The sequence below is a fragment of the Carex rostrata genome, chromosome 8, assembly GCF_964058835.1.
Source record: "Carex rostrata chromosome 8, lpCarRost1.2, whole genome shotgun sequence".
Taxonomy (NCBI): Eukaryota; Viridiplantae; Streptophyta; class Magnoliopsida; order Poales; family Cyperaceae; genus Carex; species Carex rostrata.
In genome coordinates this window covers 7,046,881-7,071,282 of record NC_135925.1, presented here as the reverse complement: position 1 = coordinate 7,071,282, position 24,402 = coordinate 7,046,881, and the positions used below count along the sequence as shown (strand labels likewise).

Below are 24,402 nucleotides of genomic sequence, written 5' to 3'. Positions count from 1 at the left end.
AACAACGGTTAATTTATAAGCGTACACGGTATGTTGTATGAAAGTTACCGAACAACAACCGAAATCGAACCGTGAGAAATATAATTGTTTAGAATAATTATATATATTTGATTTAGATTTTAAATATTAATTATGGTTTTGAATTTTGAGCTAACAATAATTAGCAAATTAAAACCTTAATTAAAAATTAAATCCAAAAATCAAAATATATATATAACTCAAATATGCATGTCGGCCTTGTAGCAAAATAAACAAATGTAAATCAAATCATGTCGGCCAAGAGTGGAAAAATTAAATTTGATTAGTTCACCATCTCTAAACCGCCATGCATAGGTGTCACCTAGGTGGCATGGGCAAAATGGTCATTTCATGCATATTTGAAGGCTATAAATAAGTGGGTGGTGTGAGATAGAAAATTACTAATTCACATTCGTATCCGATTGTCTGATCGATTTGAGTTTCTATTTTTCTCTCTTTCTCGGTTACGGTTTTTTACCAGATCGATGAATAGTGTTTTTGCAGAATTCCGCAGTTTACGGTATTTATGGCAAAAGAAATAAATCGCTCTCCGGTTAGTCCTGGTGGATAACTAATAGAGGTATCATTCGTTTGATACTCCGAGGCAACCGTTTCTGATCGATCTTCTCACTCAACTACATTCGAACTGAGATTTGGAAACAAGGTATAAACATGTTATATTAATCTATTTAATTGGTAAATAGATTTAAAGCTTTTAGAAAATAATTATGGAGTAGATCTGTAAAAGAATTAAATGAGGTTTTGATGCTGAAGGAATACTGAAGGTGGACCGCCTTGGAAAGTTTCCTGACATACCCCGTTTAATTCTTACTTAACTTAAACGTAAAATTTTTGTTTTACGTATTTTTCGCAATTAAGCCAAATCAATGAGTTTGAACTGTCAAAACCCAACAATATCTTGGGGCAATAAATACTTTAAGGTCGTCTTCTCTACCACTCCCATTGTGTTGTGGGTTTCTAAGTGGCATGGTCTACTAGTCATTGTGATTGGTCATGACAACTGGTTTTGTTGTTGGTTTGGGGTTAAGATTTTTGGGAGAGATCTTTGTTTGAGGACATGTAGTTTTTTGCTAGGACTAGGGGATATAGTGTATTTGATACCGGTTTGGTGGGCATTTACTGTGTTTTTTGAGCTTCTCGCCTTATACTTGCACTCTCATAAAGAATGACAAAGTTGCACTTAAAGCACCTCATAACGTTCTCACAGTTGGCTCTCCTGTGTCCTTCCTCTAAATAGTTAAAGCAACAACCTTGGGATTTGAGATATGTCTACCTTTTCGTGTATGAGTTAGAAATTCTTACGGTACGAACCTTGGCTTTATTCTTACTATGAACTGTCAACCACCCTTCTTCCTCCTTGGATTTGGCATCGACATTTTCCAATGTAGTGTAGTCAATCTCTTTTACATGCTGGGATTCGAGTGTAGGCGTAGTTGTTGGGTAGTTGCCATCAGGGGCGGAACCAGGATTTGAATTTGAGGGGGACCAAGCCGACGAAAGAACAACCGCAAACAATAACTATCTTTACAACAATATTAACTACTAAATAGATTCAAAATTATAACATCTTTATAACAAAACATATGTTGTATGCATAACAATTGCTTTTTTGAAATAAAAATTAAATCCTACATTTCTATTAATTTCAATTTAGCCCTACGACTTCCCAACAAATCATGCATATCAACAATTTCGTTGGAAGTGAACTTCGCTGCAATTTCCTTTTCAATATATACCACCATGTAGTCTCGAAGAAAACCATCCTCCATTCTGTTTTGCAGCCCCGTCTTGATGAGCTTCATGGCTGAAAATGAATGCTTCGTTGTTGCAGTAGAGACAGGAAGAGTTATCACCAACCATATTATTCTATCAACCATCAGATATATTGAAGCTTTACCAGTTTTAACCAATCCAGAAGTCAAATCAGCAAGTGAAGATAAGCTCTTCAGATCCGGATCGCTGCATATATCAAGCTGAAAATGCGGTAGTTGACACTCCAATTTAGCTCTCTCTTGATCAGAAAAGTCAGCGGGATAGAATTTTTCAACCAAAATACATATATTGGAGATGTTAAAGGAATCATATCTTGGATCCAAGGAGGCACTAAGTGTCAAAAGCTCTGTAGATTGCTCACTAAATCGAGCATTTAACTCCTGCAATTGTTGATCTATTGCAACTACAAACATGTCCACTCGATAATGATGCTCTACTGTAGTGCTATTGTGCTTCTTTCGAGATTTAGTGAGATCAACATACCTACAATTCATATTAAATAACTCAATATCATGCTTTATACAAAAAAAAAGATGCAAAAAATTTAGTGAAAATTATAAAATCAACATACCTGCGATTCATATCAGGGAGCTCAACTTCATGCTTTGCACAAAAAGATTTGACCTTCTCAAAAAGGGGTTCCCAACCGTTATTTCTCAAATCTTGAATCAACTCCTTAGTAGTTGAAATGAGATGTATGACATTTAAGATGTCCAAAGATTTTTGTTGCAAAGCTTAACACAATACATTGGTGATTGCCATAATCTCTTTCATTAAGTGCATGATAAACACAAAGTCAAATGAGAGAAGCCTATTGAGAGCACCGCTAGCATCTCCCCGAGATGCAGACGAGATTGAACGATCATGCGTTACATTCCTTAGGATTTCAGTTGTAGCACCGAACATCTTTGCTAAACTACAAATGGTCTTGTAGTGAGAACTCCATCTGGTGTCTCCTGGCATTTGTAAAGACCCAATCTGATTTGCTCCTCTACCGGTATCAAGTTCTCCCAAATCAATATCACGCGCAATTTCAGCAGCTTGATTAGCTAATAACTCATCATTCCTCTTAGGAGAAACACTAACAACATTTACAATGAAAATTGCATCTTGGAAGAAGTTATGCACCTCGCGTACCTCTCTTGATGCTGCAATAAGTGCTAATTGTAATTGATGAGCCATACAATGCACGTAGTATGCATAAGGACACTCCCAGAGTATAAGAGCTTGCAGTCCGTTCCACTCCCCTCACATATTGCTTGCACCATCATATCCTTGACCTCTAATATCTTGCACATTCAAGTTATTATCCGATAAAATAGCACAAATTGAGTTCTTGAGAGTTAACGCCATAATATCTCTCACATGAACTAGGTCCAGAAACCGCTCCTTTATCAATCCTTCTCTATCGACAAATCGAAGAACTAGGGCCATTTGCTCTTTTTTAGACTCATCTCGGGATTCATCAACAGTAAGACAAAACTTGCTTTCACCAATTTCATCTCTAATTGCTGCCTGCAAATGTGTATAAAAAAGTTGTTAAATTTGTACAAGAGAATATATAAGAAAAGATTATAAAGATTGAGAATTTGAAATCCTTAACCCTATACATAAAAAAAAAAATCAGTCTTACCTGCACTTTTCGAGCCAAGATGTGAAGGATTTCCTTTTGAACCAAGGGTGAAGTGTACTTTGCATTTTTGGGAGCATTATCTAACACAACTTCATTCACATCTTGATTGTAAGAGGCCAAAAGCTTGATCATTTGGAGAAAATTTCCCTGATTTAATGATTCTGAAGATTCGTCATGGCCTCTGAATGCACATGCTTGAAATGTCAACCACCTGATGGAATCAATCGAAACCTTGAGCCTAAGTCTCGAAGCGAGCACTACTTTCTCATTTTGCCTTACCATCACCTTTTCAATATGGCCCATGTTATTCTTGAGATTTACAAAACACCTTACTGCAAAATTATGTGCCGAGTTTGAATCTTGACCCATATGAGTTAGAAAGGCACATTCTTTTCCTTCATTAACTTTTCTCAATGTTTGGAAACCCTTGACGATAAATGTGTTTGAGCCGCACCTTCCTTTTAGCTTTGTTGTGAAAAGAAAACAAGGCAAGCAATAGGCACGGTGTATGTGAGGTGAATACTCTAGCCATGTAAAACTTTTAAACCAGTGAAATTGAAATCGATGACGGTGACTTTCTGATCCTGCTAATGGATACTCTTTCAAGTGTGGTTGATACAGTCCTTCGGTTATATAAAATCTTCAAATTGCATCTCTTTCATTTTGAGAGTACTCCTCAATTGGACGACGTTTGCCTGGATCTCTCTCATACATTAAAGATCCAATTCTAGATTCTTGTGCAACCGTATCAGATATAGCACGATTTTGTTCAGGTTCTTGCACTTGAGTAGGGTTAACAACTTCTGTGTTCGGCCGAGACTGAGATTGGGAACTTGTACCAGTTTCAATCAGTTTGAAAAAAATTTCTATTTTTTTTGCTTCATTATTGAAAGTTTTAAATCTGTAAAACAGAAAAAAAAAACATATAAATTATAAATTACATGCTTTAATTTATCAAGAACATGAACAAATTAGAAATTAAAATCACTAGTATACTACTTTACATACAATGATACAAATCAGAAACAAATCAAAAATTACAATACGAATCAGAAATCACAATACAAAATGGAAACTGGGTAGAATTTGTACCTTGTCGGAAGCAGAGGAGAGCAGTACGGCCAGGCCGCCAGGGGTAGAACCAAGGGGAATTGGTCGGATTAGATGAAGCCTTCAGCACTTCAAGCAAGCAGTAGCCGGTCGGATTAGATGAATTGAGGCTTATTAATTTTATTCATCACTCCGAGTCTCCGATAGTCGGCGATAAACCAGAAGCTTTTCTTCTTTCATAAGCCTTGAATGGAGACAAATTTGAATCGTCTAAAAATCCCAATTTTGATCGGCCAATGGCTATGCGCAGATGCGCTACCCGCTACCTGACAAGCAAATTCTTATCAATTATTTATCTTGATGAAGTTTACAAATGGGCCGGTAAATTACAAATGGGCCTTGTATTTTGAGGGGTGCCTCAATCAGATATCAAATTACGGTAATAAGCAAGTTCCGAGGCTATGGGGGTGCTTGGCCCCTGCTCGCACCCCCTTAGTTCCGCCCCTGGTTGCCATGAATGCCTGTTGTGAATGCGAGTGTATTGGTCGTTTGCTGAGGTACTTGTACGAATTTGGGCGTATCTTGTGGGCAGTTGTTTTCAATGTCGTTCGCCTGGTGGTTGAAACCATATAGTGTCCTGCTCGATGTGCGTGCTATTGCTACTTCCATGTAGGCGAGTGTATCAAATTTGGCCTCTTCGTTATTGCGTCTGAGAATCGCTTCGCGAGTTACCTTCTATCGCTTCTCTAAAAACATCGCTCTTCATCTTCAAATTTTATATCTACAAATTTCAAAACACATTAATACTAACCCTCCATTTCAAATAGACACCGAAAAAAATTGACCCGACTTTAAATAAACTCAAATTTTGAGATTTTTAAGAATGCATTTGGTTGGAACAAGAATAGAACTAATTCAAAAATAATATTATTCTTTTAAACTAACCCACATTTAAATTAAAAATTACCAACAAAATATTAAATTAACTACTAATCCCACTAACCCTTCCTTATATTCAAACGCACCCTCATAGAATACGGACTCTACCTCACTTTGTAGTCTGTAGCACTAAGTGCAGTGTAATTTCTCTCATTATACCTAATTAATCAATAAATATAATCAAATAATTCTTGTGATCTTGTGTGAATATTTTTGTAATATCCTTTGTGCAACATTCATAAATCTTGAGTCACACGACTCAGATCTAGTGTATTGAAAACAGGTTGAACTAGGTGGGTACGGGTCAAACCCGCACGAGCGGGGGTTGGCACGAGCACGGGTTTCTCGAACCCACGGGTAGCTCGGGTAGGGTATCACAGATTTATTTTCAAAACCCTTACTCGGCCCCGCTCAATCCCCAGGTAGCACGGGTTCGGGTTGGTTCGGGCGGGTACTGGACGGACCGGTTTTTTTTTCTTTTCTTTTTAAACCAATAAAATATAAATCAAAATTTATTTAAACTAATATTCATTTTGACATGATTGCATATATATTTGAAGTTTTGAACTCAATAAATTTTGTTATAATAAAATATAAATCAATTTAAAACCTTTTTTTAATTTTTTTTTGAATTTAAAACCTTTTTTTATTTGAATTTTTTGGGGGTCCGGGCCGCGGGCGGGTAGGCGGTCTGGTCCGGATGGGTACGAATTTGGCATGGTCTGGGTTATCACGGTTTTTTTTTTCTAAAAAACCGGTCCCGGTCCGTTTTAATCCTTACCCGGGTTACCCACCTACCCGTTCCAAACCCGGCCACGGGTACGGTCAGATCAGGTATGGACCACGGGCGGTCCGGTCCGGATTCGACCCGAATGGGCTATTTCAATACACTACTCAGATCCAACAAAAAAATGCAGTTAAATAAAAGAAAGATCTGAATAAAAGGTGCCTCGTGAAATCTGGGTTCCCCAAGATGACAATCAGGTGGCCACGATAAGGCAAAAGTAATTGAGTTTAAAGAGTTAATTGAGTTAAAATTTATTAGCTAAACACATGTACAAAATATTTCTCTTCATATTTCTTCATATTCTAGCACTTTAAATAAGTCCAGAATTTTCTCTTCCTTAATTCATTTTAATTTTTTTAATAAACATGTGAATTCTCTGACTGTAGAATGTATAATACGACAATACCACCTTTCATTTTATAAATATGTAATTAATCTGACTTTTTATTAATAGAAAAATAAAATAAAAATATCCCAAAAAGATTTTGTTCTTATTAAAAATTTAAATATAAGAAGAACGAAATAGAGTATTAATTCCGCCCGCGGACGAGATAAACATCTACTTCCTGTTAATACTTTAGTAATTAACTAAACTAAAAAATAAATAAAGAAACCAAAACGGAACATTTTTTTTTTTTTTTTGTAAAAGTCCGTAGGCGTTTGTATTTCTACACGCACAGCCGTAGTACAGAGAGGAATGAAGTAGTAAAAACGGGGAAATGTGAAAATAAAACAATAACTAGACTGAAAAAACATAAAAAATAGAGGCTGTGTCGTGTGGCCAGACGACCGAACAGTATATATTCCGTCCAAACCCAACGCAAAAAAGAACAAAAACAAAAAAAAGCCTGAACGTTATAATCCAGCCCGTTCCAGTATATATTTGAGTAAATTAACAAAACAATAATAAAAGAGAATGCATCATTTAATTCTGTTAAAAAGGCGCAAGTATGTAGTTAAGTAAACATGTCTACAAGACTACAACTGTCGTGCAATCAGAATTAGAACATATGCAATTAAATGGAAAAATCAAACCTCCAACAAGTAGTACCTGTCAATGCAGCCCTAAGCTTGAGTCTTGAGCAAGAACCGCTTTTGATCCTCCTTAACCCGTCTAGGTATTTTTTTTTTTGCTATGGTCACTGGATTATAACGTCCGGCCTTTTTTTTTTTTTTACATTGGGTCTGGATGGGATGGATCGTTACATCTCGTTTTTTCCTTTTCGTTACCGATGTATTAGTAGGACGGGGGTGACTTAGTAGGATGTCGATGTTTATTCCGTCCGCTATTTCGTTCTTTTTATATTTTGATTTTTCATGAAAACAAAATTCTTTTGCGATATTTTTCTATTAATAAAAGAATCGGCAGTTTAACTGTCTGTAGCTCCACCGCTCCAACCAAAGCTTTATGGTTTCTCAAAACTAAATATATACTATCTACTTTCTTCCTTGTGAAAATCGTTTGGTCATTTAAAGCACAAATTCAATTCTAAAAAGTAAAAACAAACTTTCCACGGGTAATTTTGGTATGGAAGTACGAATCAGATCACCAAGACACCAATGCAATTGCGAAGATATATCCCTATAGAAAAAGTTAATTTTATTTGAAGTATCTCGACTTTCCTTTGCAAACATAACAGTAGCAGTCAAGTAGGCGATCCAACGGTTAATAAAAAACATTATTTTATTTTATCAGAATGGCTATTCTGTAAATTTGCCTGACGAATTTTGGCGGACAAAAAGAATGAAAAGAGATTAATACTTTTGAAATCTCGCGGGCACGGCAGACGAAAACCCTCGTCAAGGTCACAACAATTCGTATCTCATTTTCCATGACAAATTCATTATAGAGACAGAAGCACCGAAACGATGGTGTTTCTCCAGCGGAGTAACACATCCAACCCCCGCAAACGCGCCGCGACTGGTCCCCGGACGCGTCCACCTCAGGCTCCCCTCACTCCGGACGACCCGCAAGTGGACGCCATGATCTCTCTCCTCGCCGAGGCTGGGTGCACGCTTCGAGCCCCGCGCGGGGCTCCCCCATCCGTCTCTTCTGACGATCCCCACAGGATCCGCCGCCACCTGGAGCACCGTTTCGGTTCTGACGCGGCTCTCCTCTCCAGTTTCCTCTCCGGTTTTGGCTCCTATATACAGTCCCAATCGGACCTCCACAGGTAAATCAAGGAAATGCCTCATTAGATTCACCTGTTATTTCGTACTAAGTTAATCACTCAGTATAAAAATTCCTTTATTTTGATGACTGTGTCCCTTGTTACCACAGCTGGTAGAACTGTAGAAAAAAGAAAATTCAGTACATCAGCCAGCATGGACGGACTAAATGGAGTTCCACTTTCTGCTTCATTTAGCCTTCTCTTGGCTTATTCCTTTTCAATAGCACATATGGAAGTAGATAGTAAAATTTGGTTGAGTACACCATTGGGTTGATTGAGTCTAAATTGGTTCCAACTTAATGCTTAGTTGTATACTTAACTATTGACCGGTGCTTAATTTCCATTTGCGTATATGGTGATTCCAGTACAATAATGCACTTTTTGCCTGTTGATTGTTGAGACTATAATTGACAGAGAAGTAAACTTCAGAGACCAAAATATTTTTTCATTTAGCATTAAATTAACCACAATTTATTGCGGCACAGCTGAGGTTAGTTTACTCTAAATCATTTCTCACTAAAGCTTCCTTGCTATAATTTAGGGGTAATTGGCAATCTTCACCAAAGCTAATGCTAAATCAGAAAACATGTTCTTCAATTGAAAAGATAAAAATATTTCTGTTATCATGTAGGGTTTTAATACCTGCATCACAAGACAATCGGAGTCTGGCTCGGATCCTTCTATCTGTACCTGCAATCCAGCCTCATATCCAACAAATGCTTCTTGAGAAGCTTCCAGAACATTTTAATGACACGTCAACCCAAGAATCTTTGTCACTAAAAGATGACATAGCGAGACTTATTATAAACCAATTCCGCTGGCTTGATTTCCTTGTGGACCCCACTGGGTTTGCTGAGAAGCTCATGGAGATGCTATCAGTCGCACCATCTAGAATGAAGAGGGAGATTGTAGGGTTGTTGCCTGAGATTGTAGGGGATCAAAGTTGCTGCACTGTGCTACCTGCACTCGAGGGGTTGTTAAATGAAGATTCTGAGTTGGTTGTACCAGTTCTGGATGCGCTGTCTGATCTGAACCTTGACGATCAGCTGCAAGAACAGGTACATTGGTATATGCATATTGCTTCTCTTATATTTGATATTAATTTGAAGGATTATGGTATAGACTGGGGTGCTGCTTGTTGTAGCTCCATCAGTTCCACAATACCTATCGCATTCGGCACCTATTCCAACACAATTCGGTCACAATTACTCTATTACATTCTCCTGAACAAGACTGGCAAGAATATCTAGCAAATTCATCAACCAGAAAGTGGCAGGTGTTGATTTTTGATTAACATAAGGTGTTTTCCATAAATAATTTCAGGCCATTACAATTGCAATATCTTGCTTAAGAACTGTCGACCCTGAGCACATGCCCCACCTTCTCCGGTTCCTACTTCTCTCTGCAAATGAAACGAATGCCAGAAGAATAATCTCGCAAATAAGGGAACACCTCAAGTTCACAGGCCCTACTGACCCCAGTTCGCTTCGTAATAAGAAGCTGAAGGGAAAATGCTCCATCAACAGCACTGATGCGGCTATACTTGACACTCTTCGGTCGAATCTCCGTTTTAAAAATGTATTTCTTCTCAATATTCTTCTTTTAGAAAATGCACTTAAGAAAGTATGTTTTATGGGAGAAATTAAATGGGAAGCAAACAGTACAATTGAGTACCTAAATATTAAAATTTTGTCTGTTCTTTTATAACTGTTAGGAAAGCTACATGTACCAATTTAGTACATAATATCTGCTTTATGCAAATCGCAAACCAATTTTTTTATAACTATAACATTTGCACAATGTTCTTTTGCTGTGCTTGTTATATTCTTATAGCTGCGATCATATATTTTGTGCTTTTCATTAATGCACAAATGGACAAAGCGTGGCATCCAAAGATTGTCATAATTCTCTGTTATTGTGAATCTAAACTAAACAACTCCCTTATCTCCCTAGCAAAAATCACGTAACTTTTTAGTGCCTGTTGCACCTTGTGGGATTTGAAAACGTTCCCTGTCAGGAAGCGCAATATCCCTTTGTGTCTACGATTGATGATCTGATCCATTGTTAATTGCAAATGTAAAGATTCTCTGTGATGCTATATTGAGGGAGTTGAAGTCAATTGATAAGCCGCAGCACCACAAAGCAATAGATCTTTTGTTTCTAATCCTTATTTACTCTAACGGTGGTACCTTGCAAAAGAGTGTGGAGAAAATGCTCAAGAAGAAAGTGGTGCAAGAATGTTTTGTGGAGGCTTTGTTCGACCAATGCATCCACAGTCACAGAGATCTCATTAAGGTTAGCGTTTTTCAAGATTTAACAGCTGACTAGATTGCTTCTGTCTAAGCATTTGAAAAATATACAATTTTGAGGATGACAGTGCTGGCTTTTGTACAGGTGAAGGATTTTGATTACGGTACCCCTCAAGTCCTAGCCAATATATTTTTGTGTCATTCCATTGTGGTACTGGTTTCTTAGATTGTTTAATAAAAAGAAACTCAAGTAGAGCCATGCTTTCTGTTTTGCACCTCACTTCTGTTGGTCCAATTTAAGCCTAGCTTTTGCTAACAAACTTGACTAGAGCTCAGTTCATACTCAGATGAAGCCAATCACACCCAGTTTCCCTAAAATGTCAAAATGAGACATCAAATAATGACATACAAATGGCAGTGGACAGTTTTGATCAATCCAGTGTCGTGAACCGAGAAGTTGAGGCTGGATTGTTATCTTACGCCTACTCCTAATTTGTAATTAAGACAATATATAAGTTAAATTGATAAGTGAAAATATGAAGTAGAGATGAAAACAGGAAAAATCCCTTGGCAGCCACTGTCTAGTTATTCGGAAAAAAAATAAAAACAGGAAAAAAAATTCATTCTCCACGCCTTGATTGGTTCCATATGCATAGTTCTATGCGGAAGCTAGACCCACATCATTTCCATTTCTTTTCATTCATATCTCTCCATTTGACTGCTAATGTGAAATGGGTCAGGTACAAACCAAAATAAAGATAAAAAAATGGTAACAAAAGCCTGAAATTGTAATATTATATATATGCTTATAATGTCAGGAAAATCAAAGCAAAAAGAAATCTACAATTAAGTAACTTATCTCCCTTGTTCTGTAGTTGAATGATTTGATTTGGACCTACTGGTTACTTAATGGAGCAACTAACTACATTGATCTATAACTAGGATCATTTCACTTCGTTTCTCTCTGTAACTGAGTGCTTATTGTCGTGCAAAGAAGACAGAGCTAGATATTTTGCAATGCATTTGTTCATGGCATTGTTTGAGGAGTTCTGTGATATTTATTCAAGGCAGGAGGTATGCAGTGTGGCTCCATCTTCCAATGAAGTTATATGAATAATGCCTTTTTCCCCCTTCTCCTATCTAACTTTTTTAATGGCAGATATTGGGTGTTTTAGTGACCCATATAGGATCTGGTGTTAGTCATGAAGTTTCTTCTGCACTGGATGTGCTGGTTCTGCTTACATCTAACCACTCAGAGGAGCTCATACCTTTATCTTCTCATATCAATGGTATTTCCCTTGGCTGAAATGTAAATATTGGTAAATGACACAGTAAATTTAAGATTCCACTCTCGTGGTGCATATACTATGAAGTTTTTAAATTTTTTGAAGATTTTAGCCAAAATTTGATGTTTGATTCCCAAATTTGCCAATCTAAGACAGATGGAGCTAGGGAGACAAGGATATCAAAACCTTCCCAACAATTACATTTCAGTATGGTACAAGCTGGCTAAAATTAAGGATATTGAACGAAATTGAGGCTTGACAAGAAAATAATTGCAAATATAGTTGATCAAATTCATGTTTAATTGTGATATCAATTGCATAAAATGATTAAGGGTTAATTTGGTCCTTCATGTTGACTGGGAGAAACTGATATATATCTAGTATCAATGTATGTAACCACAACCTGACTGTCTTTTGAGTATGTATTATGTGTTTGCAAAATATTGTTGTTTTCAATATTGATAACCCAAAGAAAATTTATACTGTATACCACTGATACAGGAATAATGGATTACCTGGAGGGGTTTAATGAAGATAATCTTCGAAAGGTTTGTCTACATATTTAGTATATTACCTTTCTAGAAAATGGTAATTTTCAAAAGTTATATCTGATAACAAATCAAGATATTATCAGGTATACGAAATTTTCTGCTCCTTGGCACTTCATGGTAGGTCCAACAAGGATACTGGCACCTCTATTGGGAATGAGCTACTAATGATAGTGAGGAAGCAGGTGTGACATAAATTTCAATTTTGACCGGTGTTTGTGCAATCAAGCTGCAATTTTAATCCAAGTTCAGCCCAATTGTGCAACTAAGTCTTATAATCCAAACCAGCCTAAATTGAATTCTCACTTCATATAAGCCTTAATTAAGTTTAAATATACTTTAATGAACATGACAGCCTCATTTACTCTCAATTATGTAGTTAAGCACCTAATACCCAAAAAAAAAAAAAGGGTTAGGGCAAGGTGGTTGGTCTGTTGGCACAATTGATGGTCAAATTGGTTTTGATATAACACCAGTTAATTCCAATTCTGGAACTGGTTGTACCACATTTCTCCTTTTAGTTTCAATTCTCCTATCCTTGTCTTGTAGGTGAGCAATCCAGATAAGAAGTATCGAAATATGGGAATTATTGGAACATTGAGAGTAGTTTGTTCACTAGGAGACACACATGCTCCTGGGAATTTTTCATCATCTCACGTATGTCTCTAATTCTCTTTGTCAACATAAGTGCCAATTCTAATTACCATTACAGCACTGACAGTTATAGTATAACTGTTATTGTTGTGCAGTATATAGGCTGAATCACTAAAAATGATAGCTAAACGAGAAAAGATAGTAATTGATTTTTATGAAAGTTATATACATTTTGGTTTAGTTATACTTTTTTACTTTCAGAAATCAAACAGTGAGGAGGCTCTAGAGCTTCTTCAAATGGCAATAAGCTCATGCAAGACAGATGTGCTTCCCTTAATCTCACTTTACGACGAACTAAGTGCCTTATTGGAGAGAAAGAACCTTCAACCAACAATTATTGATTGGTTTGTTGAATTAATTTACTTTTTACCACTTACACCATTTATATAGGATGCTTCATTTGATCCAATTAATATTTTTACCAGAGTCAATTTCATATAGAACATAAGCCAAAATCAACTCAATACTAGTTTGCAGCTATGTGCCACTTGCTGTTGGACTAACATCGAAACTTATAGAATTATAAATTTACTTTCTGATTGATAAATGAACCTTCTTCTCAAAAGAAAAACAATATAAAGTGTTACATATGGTTTAAAGTTATGCTTCTAATGCTTTTATTTATTTGTGTTTTGTGTTATACAATGTAATTTTATTTCCTTTTAGGGTTGGTATTCATGCTGGGGAATTTGAGTCTCTGTTTCTTGCTGACCTAGATGAAGGTCAATTAACAACCAAGCAAATCTCTGATGGCATAAAAGGTCAGTTAGGACACTTTCTCTTATACACTTTCCTTAGAAGGTAGGAGAGATACCTTTTGATCAATACGGGCTGTGTGTGTTGGCAATAAAGGATTGCATTTCTAGTTTCATGGAGTTATTATAATGGTATTGTCTTGACTAACAGTTTGACAACAACTATCACCTTCTATTTTTTTTTTTATTGGGCTTATTTGGCATTAGATTTGAAACCTTTTCTGGTAAACTCTGTCTGACTTGTGTTAAATGGATGCACAAACCATACAGTTGCTGAGCAGAGGGTTTATAATGTTGGTTGAACTTAATTATAATTTCACAATTGAGGATAATGAGGTTTATTATGTTGAAGTCACTTTCATTCACAACAGGGGATTGTTTTCACATTTTGAGGAACAGATAGCATACTGTTGGCTATAAATATGGCCAAAGGTTACCTCTTTCTCTTATTTGTAATTAGTCCTTGGGCTGTTTGATGTTTAATTGACATTTGAGGGATAACATCAGTACTGGTGCCTATCAACTGACCAAGGTTACCTCTTTCTCTTATTTGTAATTAGCCCTAGGACTGTATGATGTTTAACTTCACATTTAAGGGTTAGTTGGCTTGAACCTTTTGGTAATGAAGTTTGGGTTTGTATTGGGGTCAGGAAAGTGTAATAGCATGATGCTAATTGAACATGCTGAGCAGTGTTTAATTGTAACTTTTTCAGGTGAACTGTGGATGAACTTAGATGGTGATCTATCTCCTGTTTGCATAAACATCTTACCTTTAGTCGCTTCTTTTTTGGAACAGTAATATACTATTTCCATCATCTGTCATTAGTAGCTTTAATACCTAGGAGCTTTTCAGACCAAAATTGCCCATAAGGCTATTCGCGAAGTTTGTATATTGTGACTATTCAATGTGCTTTCGTCCCCATGCAAAAAAAAAAGAATAATGCACCAAATCACCTTTCTTTATGTTGCAGAAATTCGTCGTCATTGCAAATTCTTCCATCTCAGTTCACCCTGCTTTCTGTTGTAAGTGGTTTAGTTCTTATCCTTGCTAATAAAAGATCTGATAAATAGTAAAATTTAACCCTGTTTTTTGCTTTTATCTTTGGGATTGAAAGGTTGAACGATTGACAAATCAAGGATCGCTTGGTGGAATTGATGCACTGCTTGGGTGCCCCCTGCATCTTCCTTCCCCCCAGGTATGTTTTAAGGTTCAAACCAATGACGAGTTGAAACACCTAATGTCATTAATCAGTTTTATTCGAAGGCATCACCTGTGGCCATGTGCGGGTTAAAAATGAGGTCAGTTTTGCCCTTAATTGTACAGCTGAGGTGATCTGAGCTTAATTGTTGAATTGACCATGATCCTATGATTGATCTGTATTTTTTTTTTTTTTGTTGATATGAATAATGTGCACTTCTGGGTTTCTGATCAAATTTCTCTCTGCATTTGTTTGGTTTTCTTCCCTTGTGGTTTATATCAACCAGTTTGCATACAATTTAGCAAATGTCTCAACTATTACATTAAACCTGTAATATTTTATGCACTGCAATGCATAAACAGTATCATCTATTGTGTTTCTACCTGTAGTGCTTGGGCGGAGGTAACTGGAGGAAGTTGTCAGAGAAACAGAGGAAGATGGTGTGCTTGTCATTTTACTATGCTGTTAATTGGATAAGAGAGCTGGTATTGAATATTTCACTTACTAAATTGGCACTGTATTGGACCTGATGGATTGTTCAGTATGTTAACTTTTGAAATGACCAATGATAGGGCTTGGTCCTAGGAGTTATGTAGATTATTGTTACAACCAGACCCCAACCTATGTTGGCCTGGCTTGGTCCTGGTTGTTTCATTTACTTGCAAGTAAATAGGTGTGCATCAATTTGGAATAATGCCATGGTAATTCTTTTTACGTACTGTTTGCAGCTTAATGTTTTCAGCACACAAGTTGTTATGGTTGATTTTATAACTCAAAAAACTAAGAGTGAGATGGTGGGCAAGCTTCTAAAGAGGTTAAGAAATCTAATGTGAGTATTGCCCCTATATTTTTCTTTGTTAATAGAACGGATATTTCTTCCACCAATAAACTGAAACCACAAAGCCGAGGAAATTTTTTACAGGTAGTATGATGTTACCTGTGAATTTCCAGAAGGCTGTTATATTAGTATCTCGTAAGCCTCAACTTCAACCAATTTGACTTGATTGACCCTAATTTCTTAAGCCTCTGTTTCCCCTGATTTGTTTCAATCTGTCCTCAATCTACTGTCAACCATGCAGCAAGCACCATGAATTATAGTTTGGAGCAGATAGTGGAAAAAAAATTGGTCATATGAGCAGTCAATGCCTATACCAACCTTTGTAAGGTTAACCTGTATCTGTGCTGCCTGTCCTTTCTCAGATGCATCAAAATTTAATGAAGGCAATTTTAACTTATTGCAGCTTATTGGAGGGTCTGCTGGACAGAATTCTTCAATCTGACTCTTTCTCTCTTCCTGAGCTTTCTTACTCATCAGGAAATTTTAATTCTAGAACCACATCCAAGCCCCTCAATCCGAATCCAAAAAAAAGGGGAAGAAAATCCAAAGCAGAAAATAACAAAGAAAATGAGGTTTCTGATACACCAAGTTCTGATGTGAAGAACCTAAAGCAACCAACCATAATGGATGTGTTCCAGAAGGCAGGGTTATCTGTGAGTCAGGAATTGACCAATGGGAGCTCATCACGTGTAGCATCGAGCAATGCATGTTCAGGTGAATTCGAGGCAGATAAAATTGAGATTGTAGATCTTTCTATGGTCCCTGAGCAATTAGAATTGCAGAAGTGCAATTTCAGATCTCTTCTCACTTGTTCTTTCTCACTTCTTGCTTTCTCTGAGGTATGAAATAAACTTCTCTTATTTTTTGGAACATATATAAGCAATGTAAAACATACTTGATTTAGGTATGTTATCAGCTAGGTTTGTAGCAGCATTTGCTAGCCATAGTATTGGTAATGGTTAGACATAGACTGGTGTGATATGACACAACTCTTTACCAGTTGATACTGTTCAGAACACACCTGGCATGCATATGCACCAGGCATTATGTATTATACTACTGATAGCCACTTAGTTGTGGTTGATGACTGATTTTCTGTAGCGAGGCTCTATTATTTTGTGTATCCCAGCCCATTACTGAACTGAGCAGGTTGGTGCAACCATTTGTTGATGTAAAATCAATTTAAATAATTCAATTAATTGGACCTTGTTTTGTCCTTGTAGGGTGTCAGCTCATGTTGTGCAGATCCTGAAGCAGAGGTGATTTCTGCAAACCACATCTGATGTTTTGCTGAATTTGCAAGAAACATCAGTTACACCACCATTTCTCATTTTTCTGATTAAACATAAATTCTTGCTTACTCCTGCAAAATTCAATTACTGATGATATGTACTTCAAGTTTTTGTATGTAAGCAAGAGGCTAACTGATGATTGCTAGTCACTAAAATCTCTAGCAGAAATGTTTGCTGCTATTTGCAAATGAGATACAGTATCAAGTGTTCTTCAAAAAGGGACCTATTACTTGATTTCAATTTTCTCAAGCCAATAATTAATGTTTATTGTTGATTTATTTTTTAAGTTGCCACTTCACTTATACCTACTGCGGGACTTGAATAGCAAGCTTGAGAAGACCAAATGCGAGCTTCTGATCAGCATCCGACCATTATTTCGAAGCTTTAGGAGACATTTTGACAATGCTTTTTCTCTGCTTAGAGATGGTAAGGAAATATGTGATACTGGTAAAAATTGTTCTGAGTAGATTAAGGTACTGGTGTTTCTCCCTATTTTGGCTCAATTCAATGATAAGTTATCATTGATTCTGCGGTTGAACCTTAATCTAGCCTCAATTTAAGCAGAGTTTGCTTTGATTACCTCTAAATCATGCCGTTATGCTTGCTAAATGCTAAGTTGACCTTCAGCTGTCCATTTAAACACAAAACCCAAATAAGACAAAAGAGAGAATGAAAGGGGCTTACAATTTGTCAAACTTGTTGTTGAGATGGTAATTCTATTTTATTGGCATGATCTAGCTAATACAGGTAGTAAACCTAACAGAATGTTGATGACGTCTTGCATTTTTTTTCATATTCATTTTGTAATTGATTTTTTTTTTCCTTTGAAGTTCTCTACTTGTTCTTTTCTTTAATAATTGCCTATTATTTAGGGTTTGAAACCTGCCCAGATCATTGGCAGAGTTCTTGGAAATTTTCTTGCAATCCAGAGATACCGTATGTGGTGGTTTCAAAACTTTCAGTTGCCAGTTCTTTATTCAGAGAAGTACTTCATTGCTATAGGAAGGTTAAATATCAAATTTTCTCTCTCATATACATCCATTTCATAAAATTATGGGTGCTGATCAATAGTAAAAGGAAGATTGCTTAAAATCCAATGAATACTGAAACTAATGTTATTTTCCTTGGGGAAGAGCAAGATATAAATGATACCTTTTGTTCTTTCAACCGGTTTACCTGTACGTTTGGCAGGGGTATCATGATGCATTTATTTTTGCAAGTATACCTTATGGGGTTGCAGCGGGTACATGCCCCCCACGCACCCCCCGCGCGCGCGCACACACACACACACATCCCGATAAAAAGTACACTCTGGTCAAAGCTTCTCATTGGCTTGACATAACTGCAAAGTGTTTCTTACAGATGCATCTGTACTTTATGCTATTATTTTTATTAGAAAGGTTTGTGGTCGCAAGAGGTTGAACAATCAGTGCAAATTTTTTCGTCTAAAATGATTTCAGGTGCTGAGTTTTCCCGAAATATTTCTTCATGTTAACTTGCCAATTTTGAGGGATATGCTAGAGACACTTCAGCCAACTGAAATTGTAGGATCCGTTTTTTCTGAAATTCAGCCTTCTCTTTTGCCGGGAAACCTAGAGTACCTATATGGTGGTGCATACATTTTTCTTGAGGCAATTATTGATGAAGGTATGCACATATCTTTTCACCTTTAACAAGATTTTCTTTCCTTATGTTCCAGTACATTACATATTTACATTTTATTAGAGAAAATTCAGTAACTAATTTTGTCCATGAAATCAAATTTTAGTATATAATATTCACAAATATATATAGAGTATAACAAAAACTACTATATCCTTGTCATAATGTCATTTTATTTTGAGAAACCTCAATAATATAGCATAACCATCCGATCAAATGAATATGAACCACCACCAACAACAACAACCATCAAGCCTTTAGTCCCAAATAAGTTGGGTTAGGCTAGAAATGAAACCCAATCGTAGTCACAAGGTGAAGTCAAATGAATATGAACCAATCAACAAAAGTTTAGTTTACTGGGGCAATTTTCATTTTTTTTTTGTATGTACTTTAATGTGTATACTTGATTTTAACAGGTCTTCAGTAATAATAATAAAAATCTTGTGGAATATATCTATAAATTTCAGTGTTATTTGCATAACACTGTATTATTTATTTTAAATATCTTGTGTACCAGCCGAATACCTTGCAAAGTTAAAACCACGCACTCAAATCATCCATTATTTTCTTTTGATTCAAATGGCACCAGCTTGCTCCCATTCATACCACCTTGCATCCGACATTATTGAAACAATGCAATCAGTAGTAAGCTCCATGTCTGCGGTACTGGAGAAACAATTAGGAGGAAATGGGAAGATAATAAATGCAGAGTGCTCTCAGAAAATTCTTCCCTTTTTAAGGAAAAGGCTTGGTGCATCAGCTAATAAGCTCTTATCTTGTGATCTTAGTGGACAAACTCTGCAAAATAAGGTAAAAAGTTGGGTTGATTGTTTGTAGTTCTCTTAAAAGAAGTGATGATTATAAATTCACCTAATTACTGCTCCGAGACCCTTTGTTGATATAACTGTGAAGTACATTTGCACATGTTATATTAATATTACTGTATTCACAGCAATTTACAGTGTAAGAGTAGAACTTTTTGCATAGGAGGATGACAGTTAAAATTCTGATCAGAAGTTCACATTTTCTTTGTACCAGGATGACATTATACAGAAGATACTTAGAATATACCTTCAGAATAATGAATCCACCTCTGACCTACTTAACTATCTAACCGGTTCAGTTCCGCCTCAGGTATTAATTTTATAAATATTTTAGGTTTTGTTTTTATTTGTTTCTGCCTTAAAGCTTGCGAGCGATAGAGCAATCAACTAGAGCTTTGATTTGCAATTGTTTGGTTTGCTAAGATTAGGATTGCAATGAACTGGCCTCTTTTGGCAGGCACTGGAGCACAGCCTTGATGTGACTTGATGTTTTCAATTCTCTAATTGTGCAATAATCTTGATCCAATTAACTGATTACACAGTTTTTTCTGAATCATTAGCCAACTTAGCTCCAGTATGCCACCATAGATGAAAGAGGTAGAGCTCATAATTAGGTAAATGAGTAGACAAACTAGTCCTGTGAGATGTTAACATTACTTTAGTGAACACGCAGTGACACAATTAAGATCTTTATTGGTCATATATTCTTTAAAGAAGCACACTGACCTTTTTCTGTTAATTTTCTCAGGTTCCTTCTTGTAAAACTGATGTCCAAGAAATGCATCATAAATTTCAAACACTGAGCTCGAACATGTTTCCTACATTGTACCGCTCACTGGTATGTGTTCAACTTTATTTTTTATGTTCCTTGATGCACTGTCCTTCATAACTGTCGAATAAAGGTATATTTTTGGTTCTTTCTCATGCAGCATGAAGAGAATCATGGTGTTTTAGCTAAGATGGTATGTAAGAATTTAAGATTCTTGTATTTTTTTGGTTCATCCTGTCATTTGCAAATTAAAACCAATAATTTTTCCTATTTGCAAACAAAATAAAATGCTCAAAATTTGCCCCAAAACCCTCTTTTTCCTTCTTTCTCCTGTAGAGTTCAAATTGAACCAGAATTAATCCAAGTTCAATATTTCTTGGTTCACAAGCTTGGATAAACTGGGTTGTGAAGTTTTAAAATTTAGTAAACAAGAATGTTGGCACCATTTGTTTAATATTAGTGTTGGGTGTTGTTAGCAAATATGTAACTTTACAAGGACTGATGGCGCCTTTTCTTTTTAGGTCAAGGAAGTAATTCCTAAAACCAAAGCTAAGTCAAATCGGGAAGCTGTTAAAGGAGTTCTAGAAGAGCTGTACAAATTGGTTAATGTGCTAGTTTCTCTAGTTAAAATGTGCAAGGAACATGACAAGGTGCTATTTCCTATTTCTTGAGTATCAGAAATACACAAACAGCAGCTGTACCAACAAATTGGTACAGGAATGCGGATATGTCTAGCTTTTTGGTATAATTATGCCTCTGGCATAGGGATATTTGCCTAGTTGGTGATTGTTTTGGATAACTGCATGGTCAATTCTAGTTTTCTTTTTATTTGACTGTTAATAGGTTGTTGTGCATGCTATGGCAGTCAAATACGGTGGAAGGTTTGTGGATACTTTTCTTAAAGGTAGATAAGATTGCTCTTTAAGCAACCTAGTATAACAAATTAATCTGCATTGCTAATGAGAACTTTACCTTTGCAGCCTTCGGCTTCCTAAACTCACACTTTGAGGAGAATAGCAACAAAATAATTGAGATGGTAACTATTCTTTAAGCAGTCCATATTGTTTTAAATTTTGAATTTTATTTATTTGATATTCTTTTCATTGCTAAATTTGGTTTTAGGTAAAGGAACTTCAGAAGGCCACAAGATTAATACAAGCCATTTGTTCTGAGGCCAAGGTATTATTTGTAATATTAACATTTTTTAATCATACTTGAATTGCAATATATTGCATAGTCCCTAATTTCATTCTTGCTCTGATAGGGGTCTAAAAGAACAATGATCACGTCTAAAATACCAGCTACAAAGAAGTCATTAGAGCGTTTATTGTTTGAAGTCAAAGCTCTTCTCCATAACACAACTGAAGGCACTTTCGAACTTGGTGAGTCATTTAAGTTTGCTCGTACTGACAGCTCTGGTGCCTATTTGATATAACTTAACTTTTAAGTTGCAGCTTGATTGTTTTATAATTAAGCCGAATTGTCCAGCCTTACTTTTCAACTTCACTATGCTATTGGATTCCTTGTGAATACCTTCTTATATCTTATCCATTTGACGTAAAACTGCTCTCCAAGACTCCAATCTTGTTTCCTCTTATAATAGCATATTACCTGTCAAAAAGGTCAGCAATCAAGAATTGTATATCCGAGGGTTAATGATATAAAATTGGTCTGCAGCTTTGCTAAGGGGTTGATTGTACCATGGGATTAGTTAAGGTCTAACCGGATTTGATTTTTGATAAATTTGCATAGCTGGAGCTTAAATAAAATTACTAGTCAGGAGCTTTGACCTCTAGCATAAGCCTGCTAAAGTTGGATTGTACCTTCTGTAGAAAATTTCTTATTTTCCAGGACCCTTTTGCTGGTTCTAGTTGTACGGAATGGTTGTCCATTACTTCGAGCTTTTATATTCAACTGATTATCTGGTACTGGTACATAATAACTCATATGAAATGATCGGTGTTTCATGACAGGGGTGTTGAAGCACAAGGACTTGAGCGGTCAGGTGGTGAGCTCTCAGGTTTATGGCTATGGAGATGATGATAATAATGATGATAATGATCATGATGCTAATGATGAACATCCTGAACTTAGTGCAATTGATGAAGATGATAATATGGAGATTGATCAAGATGCCAAAGGTAACAATAGCAACCAAGGAGACGATAGTGAGGCTTGTCAAGACTAGTAACTAAGTGTACGTATTGAGAAATATTTTGGTTATAAATTGTCTGAAGTCCTCAGGTTCAATTACAATCAAAGCTTCAAGTTGTATAATACTTTTTTTTTAATGCACAACGAGTCGTATCAATCTTATTTTTAAGGCCTTATTATCAGGAAGGAAAATGCATATAAATCATTGGCATTGTAATTATAGACCTGAGAAAAAAAAAAGCAAAAAACAAACAAAGTCCATATAGCGAACGTTTTCTTTCTTACAAACATCACTTTTGATGAAGTTTAGGTTAGGACATACTAATAATTAGAAAGAAAAAAAGAGAAAGCAAAATAAAGTACATTGCAATCCCATTACAAGAGAGTATACTCGAGGGGGAAACAAAAACAGGGAACCAAAACCAAAGGTAAAAAAAAAAGAGAGAAATATAATAAGACATAAAGTCAAGCCCCTTGGCTCAACATGTCAAGCAAGCTAGAAGAAACCATCCCATAATAATCCGCATTACCAAATCACTCTGAAAGCATCGAAATTGGAGCCTCGACAGGAGGCGGGGACTGATCTAGATGGACTAGGTTTGAGCAGGCGCGAGGAGGGGGGCATCGGGATCGTAATTGGGGTCGAGCGCTTTGTCGATAGCGGCGCGGCCGCGCTCCAGACAAGGCTTGCACGCCATCTCAACCGTGATCCAGCCCAGCACAACCGCCGCGATCGCGATTACCGCAGTCGTTATCGCTGCCATTAATCGATTACTCGTTCTACGCTCCGATCTCGTCGTGGCAGTCACTGAGTCAAGACTTTGGAATTTCGCGTTTTGTCTATATCTTTTTCTTTATTGCTGGGTGAGATATCTCCCGAAATTTTTATTAATAGAAAATATAATAAAAAAATATTCAGATTAGAGAACACTTTTGATTTTTTTTGAGATATAGGGAAAACGTTTTGATTTATCACGGCCTCTGGCCGTTATGGCTTATCACGGCCAGGATTAACACTAATTACCGCACTTATTTAAAAAAAAAAAAAAAAGAGTTCCTGGCCGTGATTGATAATCACGGCCAGAATTCAAATCCAGTGCAATATCTGACCGTGTAGAATGAGATCTGAGTTTGTCCAGTGCAATATCTGACCGTGTAGAATGAGATCTGAGTTTTGTCCATTTTAATATAGTATATATGCTGGCCGTGATTATCAATCACGGACATGAATTTTTTTTTTTTTTTTTTTTTTTTTTTTTTTTTTTTTTTTTTTTTTTTTTTTTTAAGTGCGGTAATTAGTGCTAATCTTGGCCGTGATAAGTCATAACGGCCAGAGGCCGTGATAAATCAAAACGTTTTCCCTATATCTCGAAAAAAATCAAAAGTGTTCTCTAATCTGAATATTTTTTTATTATATTTCCTATTAATAAAAATTTCGGGAGATATCTCCAACGTGGTCCAGTTGTACGGATACGATTGGAAGAGTCAGGCAGATGCCGACCGTCCATTCAGATTGTGGAGAATTATTTAGTTACCATCTTAATATCTTAAATTTTAATGTCGATTTAAAATCCGTTGTTACTGGGATTCATTGACGGGATATGTCAGGGTACACAGTCAAAGTTTTTATTAACACAACAAATTCAAATATTTTACTTGCATGGACAAATTTATCCTTAACTACTCTCTAAATGTCATATATTTTTTAAAATACACTTTTTTTATATTGACAACCATTGCTTATTTATCTTATTTCCATAATTAAAGCGCATAATGAAAT

At 36.3% G+C, this 24,402-nt stretch overlaps 2 protein-coding genes and 1 pseudogene across 8 annotated transcripts; 1 reads left to right on the top strand and 2 right to left on the bottom strand.

Annotated features, from left to right (window-relative positions):
• Nucleotides 1-1,667: 1,667 nt before the first annotated feature.
• Nucleotides 1,668-5,164, bottom strand: LOC144558061 (uncharacterized; annotated as a pseudogene).
• Nucleotides 5,165-8,028: 2,864 nt separating this feature from the next.
• LOC144558208 (fanconi anemia group D2 protein) lies at nucleotides 8,029-22,680 on the top strand. Of its 7 annotated transcripts, XM_078306987.1 has the most exons (32): nucleotides 8,029-8,395; nucleotides 9,024-9,450; nucleotides 9,716-9,970; nucleotides 10,475-10,687; nucleotides 10,787-10,852; nucleotides 11,584-11,715; nucleotides 11,801-11,930; nucleotides 12,429-12,475; nucleotides 12,562-12,660; nucleotides 13,025-13,132; nucleotides 13,331-13,473; nucleotides 13,796-13,890; nucleotides 14,598-14,679; nucleotides 14,856-14,907; nucleotides 15,000-15,080; nucleotides 15,473-15,568; nucleotides 15,812-15,912; nucleotides 16,325-16,760; nucleotides 17,145-17,180; nucleotides 17,501-17,639; nucleotides 18,086-18,219; nucleotides 18,674-18,860; nucleotides 19,465-19,685; nucleotides 19,914-20,009; nucleotides 20,448-20,537; nucleotides 20,629-20,661; nucleotides 20,990-21,118; nucleotides 21,312-21,372; nucleotides 21,449-21,504; nucleotides 21,591-21,647; nucleotides 21,733-21,850; nucleotides 22,442-22,680. In XM_078306987.1, the coding sequence occupies exons 1-32, from the start codon at nucleotides 8,091-8,093 to the stop codon at nucleotides 22,654-22,656; spliced, it is 4,440 nt and encodes a 1,479-aa protein (XP_078163113.1). In that variant the 5' UTR covers nucleotides 8,029-8,090; the 3' UTR covers nucleotides 22,657-22,680. The 7 variants fall into 7 exon arrangements, 4 of the variants coding, with proteins under 4 accessions (XP_078163113.1, XP_078163114.1, XP_078163115.1 ...); XM_078306988.1 differs by lacking the exon at nucleotides 10,787-10,852; XR_013512870.1 differs by lacking the exons at nucleotides 21,591-21,647; nucleotides 21,733-21,850; nucleotides 22,442-22,680 and having other exon boundaries at nucleotides 20,990-21,179; nucleotides 21,449-21,503.
• Nucleotides 22,681-22,960: 280 nt separating this feature from the next.
• On the bottom strand, nucleotides 22,961-23,489 carry LOC144558209 (outer envelope membrane protein 7-like). The gene has a single exon (XM_078306992.1). It carries the CDS (start codon nucleotides 23,384-23,386, stop codon nucleotides 23,216-23,218), a length of 171 nt encoding a protein of 56 aa, XP_078163118.1. The 5' UTR covers nucleotides 23,387-23,489; the 3' UTR covers nucleotides 22,961-23,215.
• Nucleotides 23,490-24,402: the final 913 nt, after the last annotated feature.

Coding starts and splice junctions, on each gene's coding strand:
- LOC144558208 (XM_078306987.1), top strand. CDS start 8,091: ATGGTGTTTCTCCAGCGGAGTAACACATCCAACCCCCGCAAACGCGCC. Junction 19,686..19,913: donor GACAAACTCTGCAAAATAAG/GTAAAAAGTTGG, acceptor TCTTTGTACCAG/GATGACATTATACAGAAGAT. Junction 21,648..21,732: donor CCATTTGTTCTGAGGCCAAG/GTATTATTTGTA, acceptor TTGCTCTGATAG/GGGTCTAAAAGAACAATGAT.
- LOC144558209 (XM_078306992.1), bottom strand. CDS start 23,386: ATGGCAGCGATAACGACTGCGGTAATCGCGATCGCGGCGGTTGTGCTG.